Source organism: Amblyomma mixtum, chromosome 9, assembly GCF_055824585.1.
Source record: "Amblyomma mixtum isolate Tamu chromosome 9, ASM5582458v1, whole genome shotgun sequence".
Taxonomy (NCBI): Eukaryota; Metazoa; Arthropoda; class Arachnida; order Ixodida; family Ixodidae; genus Amblyomma; species Amblyomma mixtum.
The window spans coordinates 100,659,489-100,672,900 of record NC_143020.1 but is presented as its reverse complement, the minus strand read 5'-3'; the positions used below and the strand labels follow the sequence as shown (position 1 = coordinate 100,672,900).

At 47.5% G+C, this 13,412-nt stretch overlaps 1 protein-coding gene and 1 long non-coding RNA gene across 2 annotated transcripts in view; one reads left to right on the top strand and one right to left on the bottom strand.

The window, feature by feature from the left end:
- Positions 1-1,618: 1,618 nt before the first annotated feature.
- On the bottom strand, positions 1,619-4,790 carry LOC149330362 (uncharacterized). Its single transcript, XR_016285498.1, has 2 exons — positions 4,685-4,790; positions 1,619-2,066 (listed from the first exon to the last, which is right to left on the bottom strand). It is a non-coding gene; the product is annotated as an uncharacterized LOC149330362 (long non-coding RNA).
- A 4,568-nt stretch (positions 4,791-9,358) lies between these two features.
- LOC149330361 (uncharacterized) overlaps positions 9,359-13,412 on the top strand; it is a 5,391-nt gene continuing 1,337 nt past the window's right edge. The window contains exons 1-3 of the mRNA XM_089559406.1: positions 9,359-9,446; positions 10,728-10,905; positions 11,432-11,573. Of these exons, the coding sequence (XP_089415532.1) occupies positions 9,359-9,446; positions 10,728-10,905; positions 11,432-11,573 (408 nt within the window). The remainder of the gene's footprint in view (positions 9,447-10,727; positions 10,906-11,431; positions 11,574-13,412) is intronic.

Sequence of the window (13,412 nt, the reverse complement as noted above, 5' to 3'; positions counted from 1 at the left end):
ACGTCCTGCAGACATCCTAAACATCCGCAGGACGTCCATGGGACTTCCAATGCCCATTGGGTAGGGAGAGCTCCAACTCTAATGCATTGACGGATTTCTACCGGCAAAACTACCCGGTCGAGGTAGTTTCCGTCCCTAATATCCTGAGACGAGTCCCGCCTACGTCGTCCGAAGCCTCTGTTCATGCGACGTCAGCTCAGTTACTACATGGTACTGTGCACCCGCGGTGCCGCAGTGGAGGTCTCCGGAATAATTTCGACCACCTGAGGATTTTTAACATGCACTAACATCGCAGAATACGGGCGCCTTCCGCATTTCGCCTCCATTGATACGAGGCCGCCGGGGTCGGGTTCCCACCCAGGTACTGCGGCACAGTAGCCGAGCGCCAGCAATTGAGTCACCGCGGCGGGTGCAAAGCAGTCACCGACAAAGGCGTTCCAAACAGCGGACACGTAAACCGCGCTAAGCCTTCCCGCGCATGTGCAGCCCCTCGGCACTTTGTAGCAGCATGTATCAGATTTAATATAAAGGCGCAAGTTTGCGCAATCGCCGCAGCATTCCCACCACTGACTTTTTTGTTTGCCACTACAAGTAGATCGTTATATTTAGCTCTGATTTTCTAGATATATATTTTTTTTAAGTTACGACTGCCACCACGGTAACAACGGCAGTGACATCACGTCCACAACTGGGCGCCTCGATGGGGATACGAGTCACCCTAGTCCAGGACCAGCAAAATAACAGTTGCCGATATTGGTGACAGAAATAAATAACATTGTTTCAGTGATAAACCACTCTAGTGGTTTAAACTGGCTGTGTATGTGATTTCAGCGCTGGTGACAGTCTTCACTCCTCTAATGTAAGTCAATGTGCGAGGGTTTCCACAAAAGCCGCGGCAGAGTTTCGTGAGACGTACTCGACGTCTGCTATCCCAGTGTTGCCATACTATTCTCACGAAACTCTGTCCAAAGCCGCTTACCAAGCGGAAAGAAACGTTCCTATGCCCAAAACATAGAATTTTAAAATGTTTTGCTACGTTTCTCAGCAGCACAGCTGGGCTTACGTTTATGTTCGCGAGGAGCTTTCGGTTGCCGCAAAGAAACCATGGCCAATTTCAGCGCAGCAGACTGCGCGTGGCAGCTTATGCAATCGTTCGCCGTGGTTACTAACATGCGACCACTCAACTTCTGGCCTGCGGATGCCCGATGGCAAATCTCAGCTCAGACTGAGCGAATTAACAGTGGCACTCGCTCGTGCATTCAAATAAGTGGGCATTTTTTCTTACTGAGATACACGTAATTCAGACGCGGCCAATTCGTCAGTTCGAATGAACCAAAAGCTTGATTCTGGCGAGTTCGAATTTTCGATATTCTAATTTGAGTTCAGCTAATGCAAACAAGGAAAATATTGGATGAAAGTACTGTGAGCATTGAGCTCCACTTACTAACAACCAATTTTGCTTCTTGAAATCAACCAAGCTGTACACTTTCCATATGCAGCTAATGTCTGTTGCTTAAAAGCTTATAAGCTCAAAAGTCATCCAGCAAAATGAAAACGGAAAAAGAACAATTCACAAGGTCACTTCAAAAGGGGTGCTGAAGTGGAGACAGTACAGGTGTTCAGAGTTAAACATTCATGTTTATTGAATAAAATAAAGAAATAAAACAAAAACAAGTCAGTGATAATGGAGTTGTTTCGGCTTTGTCTCCTGATCAGTGACACGACGCACAAAGATGGCGTCGTGCGGTTTTTTATGAATCTCGCCCTGTTCGCAGAGGAATGAATAGCCGACAGCGAGCCATCATGGCTAAAGGCCAGGGATGCAATGCTCGATGGGTACTTGTGGAACTGTCAGAGACGCTTCTTTTTGAAGCCGTCCCAGATGTTCACGTGGCCGTCACTGTCTCCCGCCGCAAATGTGTTGTACAAGTTGTGGAATGCGTTCACAGTTGCGTTCACAGGGTAGATGAGCTCGATGCCATTGCTCTCTTTGGCACGGTGACACTTGAAGGCGTACTTCTTCTGCACTTCGGGGTTTGGATCCAAGTATTCAATAGCCACGCGCCCTGTGTAGAACCATACGATCAGCAACTTTATGCAACAAGTGAAGCCAGGACAGACAAGAGGGTCAACCACCGGAAGTACAGTGAGAAGTGCCCTTCCTGTTGTGTTCATTATTCTGACTGCTCTAAGTTCTCTCTCCAGTGGATAGACAACTTGGTCGAAATGAAACAGCCTAATACATCTTGCCACCAGAAAACAAAGTTAGGCAAGTTGATTACTAAGAGGCTTATTATATTTAGCTAGTACAAGCTAAGCGCCCTAACCAATGTTTACACAAAAACTCAGTGGCTTAGGCACTTAGCTGACGAGCACCACACCACGGTTTCAATGCTCATATGCATTTAGCAAGGGACAAAAACCTGATGGAGCATTTAAGCCCCGCCTTCAGGGTATGATGTGATAGCGTAAATGGTCCCTTCAGTGGCCTAGGGTTTTCTTGGCATATCACTTTACAGCCATGGAAACTATTCGTTCCTTCGCCATCATGTAAAGCTTAACCTACACTTAAGAATTCCTACGCCATCATGTAACGCCTAACCTAAACTTAAGAATTACTTCGCCATCACGTAACGCTTAACCCACACTTAAGGATACAATGCAATAGCATTACTGATACCTCTCGCACAAGTAGTCCTTCTCTGTCGCCTAGGTTCTACCTACATGCCCAAGTATGCGATATTGGCCATTCCCTACTTTACATTTATTGAACGGAGGAAGTCCTCCTACCGATCCTGGCACAGTGGAGGAGCGGTTAAGTGATGTGCCACTGCCACAGAAGGTGGCTATGTTTGGAACAGCGGCTGTTTCAAACACAGCCACTGGTGGGGTTTCTGAGATCCAGGTTGTGATAACGTCACAAGGTCACGTGACTTAGTGACAGGAGGGCTACCGGAATTTTTTCTCTTAATGCCGACTTCACTGACAGCAGCATTTATGCATTTTAACAATATTTTGTTAAAATGCTTGAATGCCAGTACACATTACAAAACTGCCGGTGGTCAAAAGTAACCTGGACCCCGCAGCAGGGCATCCTTCAATGTCCTCTGTCTAGCTTTGGAGCATTAATTGGCAAGTACTATGTACTTTCCCACGACTTTTCTTTGAATAACAAATAAGGAGATCTGGTGCAAAGCCCACAGTTTGCATTTGTAACGCCTTGATGGATGCACAGTCTTTCTTTCTACTGTGTCAAGCTACAAATTTGCAAAGGACGTCGCCCGACAGTGAAGCAAGAGCATTACGTTTTGCCCCAAAAAATAATTCATTAGTACAAGAAAATGATAGCAGACTGCCAATAAATTTCGACCACCTGGGGTTCTTTAACGTGCACTGACATCGCACAGTACATGGGCCTCTAGAATTTCGCCTCCATCGAAATTCGACCGCCGTGGCCGGGATCGAATCCGCATCTTTCGGGTCAGCAGCCGAGCGCCATGACCACTAATTCACCGCGGCAGCAAAAAAAAAAAAAAGAGGTGCCGTTTTGGAGCTCTCGGGAATAATTTCGACCACCTGGGGATCTTTAACGTGCTCTGAAATCGCACAGCATATGGGCGCATTTTTGCATTTCGCCTCCATCAAAACGCGGCCGCCGTGCGGCTGGATTTGATCCCGGATACTCGGCTCAGCGCCGAGCACGCTCACCACTCATCCAGGAGTTTAATTCTGCTATTCAAATGCGCCTCGTGAGGGCAGTAGTAAACGTTCATCGTGTAGTCAAATTAATTTTAACAACTTTTAATATTACCCTCTCGGGGCACTAATTAACGAGTGTTTCTATTTCGTAGTCGCTGCCGAAGCACCCAGCTCGACTGTAGGAAGCTAGCTCAGCCTGCTTTTCTTTAATGCGTTAGCATTAAAACAGTGCTGCGAACAAAAACCTGTCTGTCGGCTTGTGCACGGTGTCAGTGAAAAAGGAGAGTAGGCGGCGCACGCAGCGCTCTGCAATTTAGCTGCAATGCAGCCTCGCATGATGTCGGTCGGCTCACGCGGCTCTTCCGTGGCGTTCGGCGCTCGGGCACCGACGGACACGTGTCGCGCGTTCCAAGAGTCCCGTAGTGTTTTGTGCGCAAAACTAATGCTACTGCGTTACTGTTACACGAATCCCATTGATCGCACTTCGTTCATTTTAATTAGGTGGAATTACAATGAAACATGGGATACATTCCAGTAGTGGTTTGGTTTATGGGGATTTAACGTCCCAAAGCGACTCAGGCTATGAGAGACGCCGTAGTGAAGGGCTCCGGAAATTTCGACCACCGGGGTTCTTTAACGTGCACTGACATCGCACAGTACACGAGTCTCTAGAATTTCTCCCACAAAGAAATTCAACCGCCGCGGCCGTGATCGAACCGGCGTCTTTCGGGGCAGCAGCCGAGCGCCATAACCACTGAGCCACCGCGGCGGCTCGAGTAGTGCAGCAGGTGGCACGGGGATCAGTGGAGGAAAAGGGAGAGGGGGCCTAGATGCGCATTAGCCCAGGGCCCACACTTTTCTTAATCCGGCCCTGCCCGGTGTTCACCAACGAGTATCAAGATCTCACTGCTCTAAGGAGGGCTTGAATTTGCTCTTGACCTACTCCCGCGGGGCTCTAACAGCTCATCGAGAACATTGAGCTTACCAGTCCGCGGGTGACGATGTATGTAGGAAGCCAGAGGATGGGCACCGTCATGAGGATCTCAATCTACACCTGCAGGGTGGGCGGGCTCGCCGAGAACACCAGCAGGTCTACCGCGGTGGCCACCAGGGCACCGATCACGCCTGCGTCATTCACGGCACCATGAAGGATAATTTTACCCGGCTCCCCACGAGTAAGCCTGGAGTGTTATTGCGATGGCAATAAAAGTGTCATCGGGGAAAAAAAAATTGTGCCATCGGTCATAAAATTATACCGCTGGCCGCAGGAAAACGACGTCACCAGAGCGAATAATTCCCGTTGGCTGGGGGAAATGACGTCACCAGACCTGGTCATTCTCGTTAGCTGGTCGTAAGAGACCTGACCAGACCGGGTCATTGGCTGAAGGAAGGTGACGTCACCACACCTGATAATTCCCATTGGCTGGAGGGCAGGGACATCACTAGACCGGAAGTGACGTCACATCCCTAAATATATTAACAGCTTGGTTTGGTTTATTGGTTTATTGGGGTTTAACGTCCCAAAGCAACTCAGGCTATGAGGGAGGCCGTAGTGAAGGGCTCCGGAAATTTCGACCACCTGGGGTTCTTTAACGTGCACTGACATCGCACAGCACACGGGCCTCTGGTATTTAGCCTCCATCGAAATTCAATCCCCGCGGCCGGAATCGAACAAGCGTCTTGGGTCAGCAGCCGAGCACCATAACCGCTGAGCCACCGCGGCGGCCCTCAACAGCTTCTAATGCTATCGAATTAAAAGTCAATGTAATTAGGTGTTCCTGTGCATTTTTTGCCTTCGTGAAAACATCTGACTGTGCGAGTATATAAACGGAAGTGCGGGGTGTCGAGTGCTATCACTTCACCGTAAAGGACCACCCACATCGGGCATGCAGCAGTATTGGGTATGGAACAGTCCGGGTTTGTAGTTGTCGCCAGCGTGCAGCCTGCGCTATGGTGAGGGATGGAGCTGGGGGTGCGTATTCCCTTCGTTTGTCTCGGTAGTACGAGAGAATAACAAGGAAAGAGAGCAGGTGCTGCGAGGCTTGTAGAGGGGGCTCGACTCCTGCCCGGAATGTTAGTCCTCGGGCTAGGGAATGAGCCTCCTCGTTGCCAGGGAGGTCAGCATGTGCTGGCGTCCAGATGAGGGTTATGAGGCGCAGGGGCTGCCAGAAACGTAGTAAACGAGCAGCGGTGCTGGATATGTAGCCCTTGGCATAATTTAAAATGGCAGATTTGGAATCGGAGATAATTTTTGTGGCAGATGTGGAAATGAGAACAAGCGCGATGGCTGCCTCTTCTGCCTCTGTATGGCGGGAGCCTGACGTACATTCCGCTGCGTCCACGTAGAACACCTCACGTTTCTCGCTATACTGTTCGTGAAGGGCCCGAGCCCTTGCTACTCTGCGTTCCCTGTCTCGCTCAGGACGCATTTTCTTGGGGAGGGTGTTACGTTGAGGTTAGAGCGGAGGGTAGCAGAAAGGGGGGCCCCCTCAGTAGGCTCTGTAATTGGGGTCAGGCTCAACTGGGACGATAAACTACTACCAGCCTCTGAGTTGGATAGACGGGATATTTGTGCCGTAAAGGTACCTTCTTTGAGCTCCTCAAATGTGTTGCGTACACCGAGTTTGAGGAGTCGGTGGTTGGATGTGCTGGGGGGAAGACGTAGAGCCGTTCTCGTGCAACTACGTAGGAGCGCATTTACCCGGTCTCTCTCCTTCTGTCTGCGGTGTAGGTATGGAAGGTCATATGTGATGCGGCTTATGATGTAAGCCTAGGTGAGGCGAGTTGTGTTTCGCTCGCGTAGACCAGCCCTCCGGTTCGCTATGCGGCAAATCAATCGAGTGGTGTGTTGAGCGTGGGTTTGAAGTGTCTTCATGACTTCTGCGTGTGCGCCGTGGGAGTGGAGAACTAGTCCTAGCACGCGGATTTTGTGTACTAGTGCGATGGGATGGGTACCTAGGGTGGGGAGATGGGTGCATTGACTGAATCGTGTTGCTTGGGCAGGTAGAAAATGAGCTCCGATTTTGAAGGGGAGCAGGTCAGGCCACGCTCCCGTATATATTCGTCGATCGTGGTCAGTGGCAATTGTAGGTGTTCTTCTATTTCGGCATCACTGCCATGGTTAACCCAGACAGTGATGTCGTCAGCGTAGAGGCTGAAATGGATGTCGAGAATTTGAGCTAGCTTATGAGGTAGGCGAAGAAGTGCTATGTTGATTAAAATAGGGGAGAGGACGGCTCCCTGGGGCGTTCCTCGTGCTCCCAGCGCGATCCCTGGTAGGCTGTGGTCGCCGAAGGTAAGCGTGGCTGTGCGCTGGCTGAGGAAGTATCGGATGTCGTTGTACCTCCTGGCGCCTACTCCCGGAGTGGGCAGGCACCCATATTTGCTCCATGTGGCGGGGCGGGTGTGCGGCGAGAAAGTCAATTTGCCAAATGCAGAGACGTGAACTCTCCCGCAAGCAATACTTAGTATGGCAGTTTTATAGTCACACAGAATATATAGGGGCTTAGTGCGTGGGATGGCTACGGCAATGGCGGTCTTTTCATGCTCGTCCGAAGTAGCAATGGGCGATATGTGAAGGGTGCCAATCGGTCGGTGGGAGTGGTTTACGATGCTACAACCGCGTTGTCGCGTGTGCATGCGGCATCCACCCACGCGGCATACGGTTCCGTGGTATAGTGTTTGCCATAGTCGTGTTCCAGATACGGCCTAACCTTGAACCCTAAGCAGCCCCACTTTCGTAGGCCTTGCATCTAATATCAGGTAAGCACGTTCCCCATGTTTAAAAATTCCTAATATGCTAATGGCATAACTTCAGTCCGCTATCTCTTCGGTGTGTCGTCCTAATTGAAAATGCATGGGACGTTTGCACAGCAATATTAATAACCAGAATAGAGACTGAGTCAACGTTTAAATTATGCGCTCCTCTGCACTGCCTCATACAATTTGATTTTACTGTAGCCACTATTAGCCTCAGCTAGAGAAGAGAGACGTTCTGTGTAAAAAGCGCCTAGTAAAGCTTTTATAGGCTAACCGCTCAGCTTCTATGGGCTAACCGGTAAAACTATGAGCTGCACAGTCGCAGTGACCATATGTGTTTAAATGCAGTGCTTTATTAAATGTGACTCTTACCTAAGAACTAGACGAATTTGCTACAGTGCATTATATATGTAGTACGCATATTGAAGCAAGCAATGTACGCGGCGAACAGAACCCCTCGTGACAGCAGGCATTTTCTACCGCGGTGTGCTTAACATGAGCTCTGCCATTGGAAATGACCTCGCTAGATACGAAGAGGGACATTCAGATAAAACGAACACAGATGCATGCCTTACTCAAATCAACTGTTTCGCTGGTCGTGGGACAAGAGCATAAAACACAAAACAGAGTACCATGGATAGCAGGGATTCCGCACCAAAATACGCCGCGGATCGCAGTCAGACGTATCAAGCACAATGCGCTTATATAAAAAAAAAGTTTCCGGCCATATTCGTGTTCTAGACAAGGCCTAACCTTCAACAATAAGAAACCCCACTTTCATGGGCCTTTCGTCTAACATCAGGCGCAGATGCTCCGCATCTTTAAAAATTCCTAATATGCTAATGGCATAACTTCAGTCCGCTATCTATTGTTTGTTAGGCCTAATTAAAAATGCATGGGAAATTTGCATAGGAATATTAATAACCAGAATATTGACCCAGTCAAGGTTTAAATTATGCGCTGCTATGCACTGCCTCATACAATTTGCTTTTACTGTAGCCACGGTTAGCCTCAGCTAGAGGAGAAAGACGTTGTGTATAAAAAGCGCCTAGTAAAGTTTCTATGGGCTGACCGGTAAAACTATGAGCTGCACAGTTGCCGTGACCGCATGTGTCTAAATGCAGTGCTTTATTAAATGTCACTATTGCCTAAGAACTAGACGAATTTTGTCAATAAATTTGCTGCAATGCATAATATATGTAGTACGTATATTGAAGCAAGCCATGCATTCGGGGAACACAACCGCTCGCGATACAGCAGACATTTCCTACCACGGTGTCCTTCACATGAGGTCTGCCATTCCAAATGACCTTTCTAGTTACGCAGAGGGGCATGCAGATAAAACGAACACAGACGCATGCCTTACTCAAATCAACTGTTTCATTTGTCGTGGCACAACAGCATAAAACAAAAAACAGAGTACCATGCATAGCAGGGATTCTGCAGCAGAATACGCCGCGGATCGCAGTCAGACGTATGAAGCACAATGCGCTTATATAAAAAAAAGAGTTTCCGGCCATATTCGCGTTCTAGACAAGGCCTGACCTTCAACATTGAGCAACCCACTTTCATGAGGCTTTCATCTAACATCAGGTGCAGATGCCCCTCATTTTTAAAAATTCCTAGTATGTTAATGGCATAACTTCACTACGCTATCTATTGGGCTTTAGTCCTAATTAAAAATGCGTAGGGCGATGTCAGAAAAATATTAATAACCAGAATAGTGACTCAGTAAAGGTTTAAGTTATGCGTTGCTGTGCACTGCGTCATACATTTTGCTTTTGCTGTAGTAACGATCAGCCTCGACTGGAGAAGAGATACGTTCTGTATAAAAAGCGTGTAGTGAAGCTTGACAACGTCCAGTCTGCTCTGATAGATCCACGTCAAACAAGCTCTCGACATGCTGTCTGCATTGCTGTTCGTTGCCCTCATGCGTTCTACGCTGGTCGCATGTTCGGTGCAAATCCCCGAGCTGACACCATGCTCAGGTAAGCGCTGGCACGACCGCCAAGCGAGTGGCATTTTCATCGGCAAAATAACTCTGCGTATGCGTTTGTAATCTGTAGAAGCCAATACTTCCCCGTTCTCCTGCTGCCTGTTTACCTCAGAAACTTTACTAGCACGGCTTGAGCTCTTATATGCATGTGGGCCTTAAATAAAATGGTCTCTAGCATGCTTCAACTCCTGTGATATGGTTCCAGGAAAGCCTATGAGTGGGTTCACAGGTTGGAGGGGGTTGAGATTAAGACAGGCAATGCCTATCGTCATCACTATGAATTTTCACAACGAGAGTACAGTATGCTTTCGGCCTTCTGATATCCTATGCCTTGCATCAATACGATATTAACAGCTCGGCCGCAGCGGTGGGTCAGTGTAATGTTGTGGCACTCAGCTGCTGACCCGAAAGGCGCGGGGTTCGAGCCTGGCCGCTTCGCTTTCATTTTGATGGAGGCGAAATTTTAGAGGCCCCTGTAATGTGCAATGTCAGTGCACGTTAGAGAAACCTGGGTGGTCGAAATTTCCCGCAGCCCTTCATAGCTACGGCGTCCTTCATAACCTGAGTCGCTTTCAGACGTTTACCTCCCATAAGCCAAAAAAAAAACGAATGAAACGCATAATTATGTATTCATGTCTACCAAATTATTCGCTAAGCTAGTGCCAGAACTCTGCTTTCTTTCTGAAAGAGTTTGATTGAGGCTTCAGTGAAAGTTAGCTCTTTCGTTCCAAGAGCATGCGCCGGTGTGCAAGGGTGAATTAGACCTTTACACCAGCTGAATTACGGGAGGGAATTGGGTTTCATGCTCCCTTCTCGCTAGCATTGGCATCGTTTGGCCGCCACATATTTATGAGACCAAGCACTTATGCGCCAACTCCTCGTGTAAGCTGAAGGAAAGGCAACCAACTGAAGGCATGAAAATAGGAGAGCTTCATGGTGTGAAGAGTGGAGAAGAGAGGAGAGGCAGAGAAGAGAACAGGAAGGAGGAGGTTTGGTTTTTTTGCATAGTTCCAAAGACACTTCGGAGTACAAGTAAAAAAAAAAGGAGGTGGCGAGAGGGGCAAGCCAAATTAGCATCAATCACATGACTGATATGAATCGTGATTTGCAATCGTTCACTTGCTCTGCAACTTTCTGAAAGTGCAACAGCCACTGTAAGTTATGTTCCGGCTGTATATTACCAGGAATTTTTCAAATTCTTTGGTATAGCCCCTTCACCGAGAGAGAGTAAATTTTATTCCCAGTTACATGACTTATTTACACCCAAATGCAGATGCGAATCACATCAGCATATCCAACGTTACCATCACGAACGCACGGATCAACCAAGTTTTAACCGTCAGCTTCACATTCGAAACTTCCAAACCATTGGATTCTGAACCGGAATTGAGGGTAACCATCACCACCATGGAAGACAAGAAAGTTCCTTGCTTTGGCGTCATAGGGTCATGGTGAGCTGAATTTTGCCATCCTAAAATATATAAAGTTTGATTCATCAAATACTTTACGCAGTTTTTAAAAGATATGCTTTTTGACTTCGAAGAGCACGTTTTTCTGCTTATCATTGTCAGCGGTGAAGTACATCAGAATAGATAAGAAGTGCTAACTGGAAAGCTGACTAACTAAGATTGAATAGAGAACTTTTAACTATTACTGTAAGGCTGCTTGATTATTCAGAGGCTTGCAGCGACCATAAGTAATATCCGTAACAGTTTTTAGAATTTATGAAGCGTGGTTACCGTCGGCAGTTTGGCCATACAAATTTTCCGTACATCGCGCAAAATACAATCGCTTACAAGTTTATCTTGATCAACTTAATCAAATTTGATCAAAGTTGATCTTATTCACTGCTGGAAATCGTCAGCATAGTAGTACAATGTGCAGCGCACCACGGCCAGTATTACAAACTGCTTTTTTTCTTAAGTTGCATTCTAATATGAAAGGATTGCAATCACTTTTTTATTCATTCCAATGCAGCAGATACAAATTGTGCGGAGGAAAATCTATCGCCGAGCGCTTGCTTGGTCACCTGTGGAACAACACATGTCCTGTTCCAGCAATGACGGCTCAACTAAAGTACTCCGTCCCCCTGCCCTCATTTGTGGAATATTTTATTGGCGTAAGTCCAGCAACCACTTTCACTCCTCCGTTATTTCCAAAAGTGGACAAATCTCAGTAATTCGAAATTAACTCACATTCCACTCTCCATTTCCAACTATCATTCATGTCCTCTTGGACGTCTCAATTGAGCCAGCTGGTCTTGGACCAGATTCCGATGGTTTTAATTGGTAGCCTTTTCAAATAAACGCAGCATGGACAAGCAGCAGCTATTCCCAATTGTTCAACGCATAACGGTGCGGTGCCATCGAGAACGTCATATTATTGGGACCGCATAGCGATCAAGAAAACACCCGCGATAGCAAAAGTACCAAAACAGAAATGACAGAGGTAACCAGAGTGCTAAGTTTTTAAACTGGCACCTTCTTTAATACGGCAACGAGGTTTATGCATTTGACGAGAAAAAGATGGGGTGATTCGTCGTTCCGAAACTCCACTGCGCTAGCAATACGGCGTGAAAACTCAGTTTAGTGAAGTAATTCTTCCATTGAAAGGGAACTCACAAGAATATTTTAAAAATTTTATGAAAAAAATGGCATTTCTATCACGACACATGACATAAAGAACGTTACTGCGCTGGAAGCGCAAAGACAGTACCATAAAAGACAGGACATGCGCAGGCTCTCAACTGATGTTATTTGGACATGCAAAGTAATATACACACAAAAATCAGAGAGAATGACACAAAAAAATAGCAGCTAGGCGGACAGATACGAAAGCGGTGAATCTACGATAACAGTCCGCAGGTTGTCCAGGTAGGAAAACTCGCAGTCTGCGAGAGAAAACAGAAGGATGGCTGCTACAGGTATTAAATCTTTTGTTGGTTAATTTAGACTCCTTACTGTCTCGACCTTAGGGAGTGAAACTATGTCAGCCGGTGAAAGCAGCGGACGCTGACCTTGTTGTTGTCTTGATTTTTTTTTCCTTTTTTGCATTCCCTGCAATGTACCGCTAATTGTGAATGTGAGGTGGACATGAGACCTCTAGGTGCTCCTTCATACGGACGCTGATACAACGTTCCTTAGGCCAACATAAACCCTCCCACATATAGAGGGATCTCGTACACAACCACACACACACCTGCGCCGCCACGGTGGCTCAGTGGTTATGGTGCTCGGCTGCTGACCCGAAAGTTGCGGGTTCGATCCCGGCCGCGGCGGTTGAATTTCTTTGGAGGAGAAATTCACACAGAAACCGACCTTGAGCCGTTGCCTAGCAACCGCCGCAGCTGGCGGACGCCGCGTGCTCACCGCGCCATCTGGAATGACACCACACCACGCGCCTCGCCGCGCAGCCGCCGCCACCATTTGGTATGACATCACACTGCTTGCGTCGTCGTTGCGTTCGCCTCCGCTCGCTTCGCCAGCTGTGTCGCGTGCTCTTGCTGCGTGTATCCTCCCATAGCCGAGCTAAGTCACTGGCAATTTTTTCTCTGTGTACGGGGATGCAATCTGGTTCGTTTCAAAGGGCATAAAATAGCTTTAATAACATAACATTGGGCCACGTTCTTTGAGCGGTGACACAGTTGTTGTTGATAGGAGATAACAGAAACCTCCTGGTTATTACTTAAGTCATTACGTGGAACTGCTTTGAAGTTATATTTGCCTTGTTGGAAAGTCGATCCGTTCTAACAATGTTCGTCTGTAAGTGCATCTAGGGGCCGTATCACCCGACCTATATTTACATTTAGCAGCACATTTCAGGGATTGCAAATAAAAGAAAAATAAAGACAGAAAACGAGAGGGCCGTCACTGGTTGTCGCTGATTAAAATACTTTTTCCGCCATAAGGTTCGCCTTACACGAGAGATTAAGGAGGCATATGTCATCAAGCAAAGATGT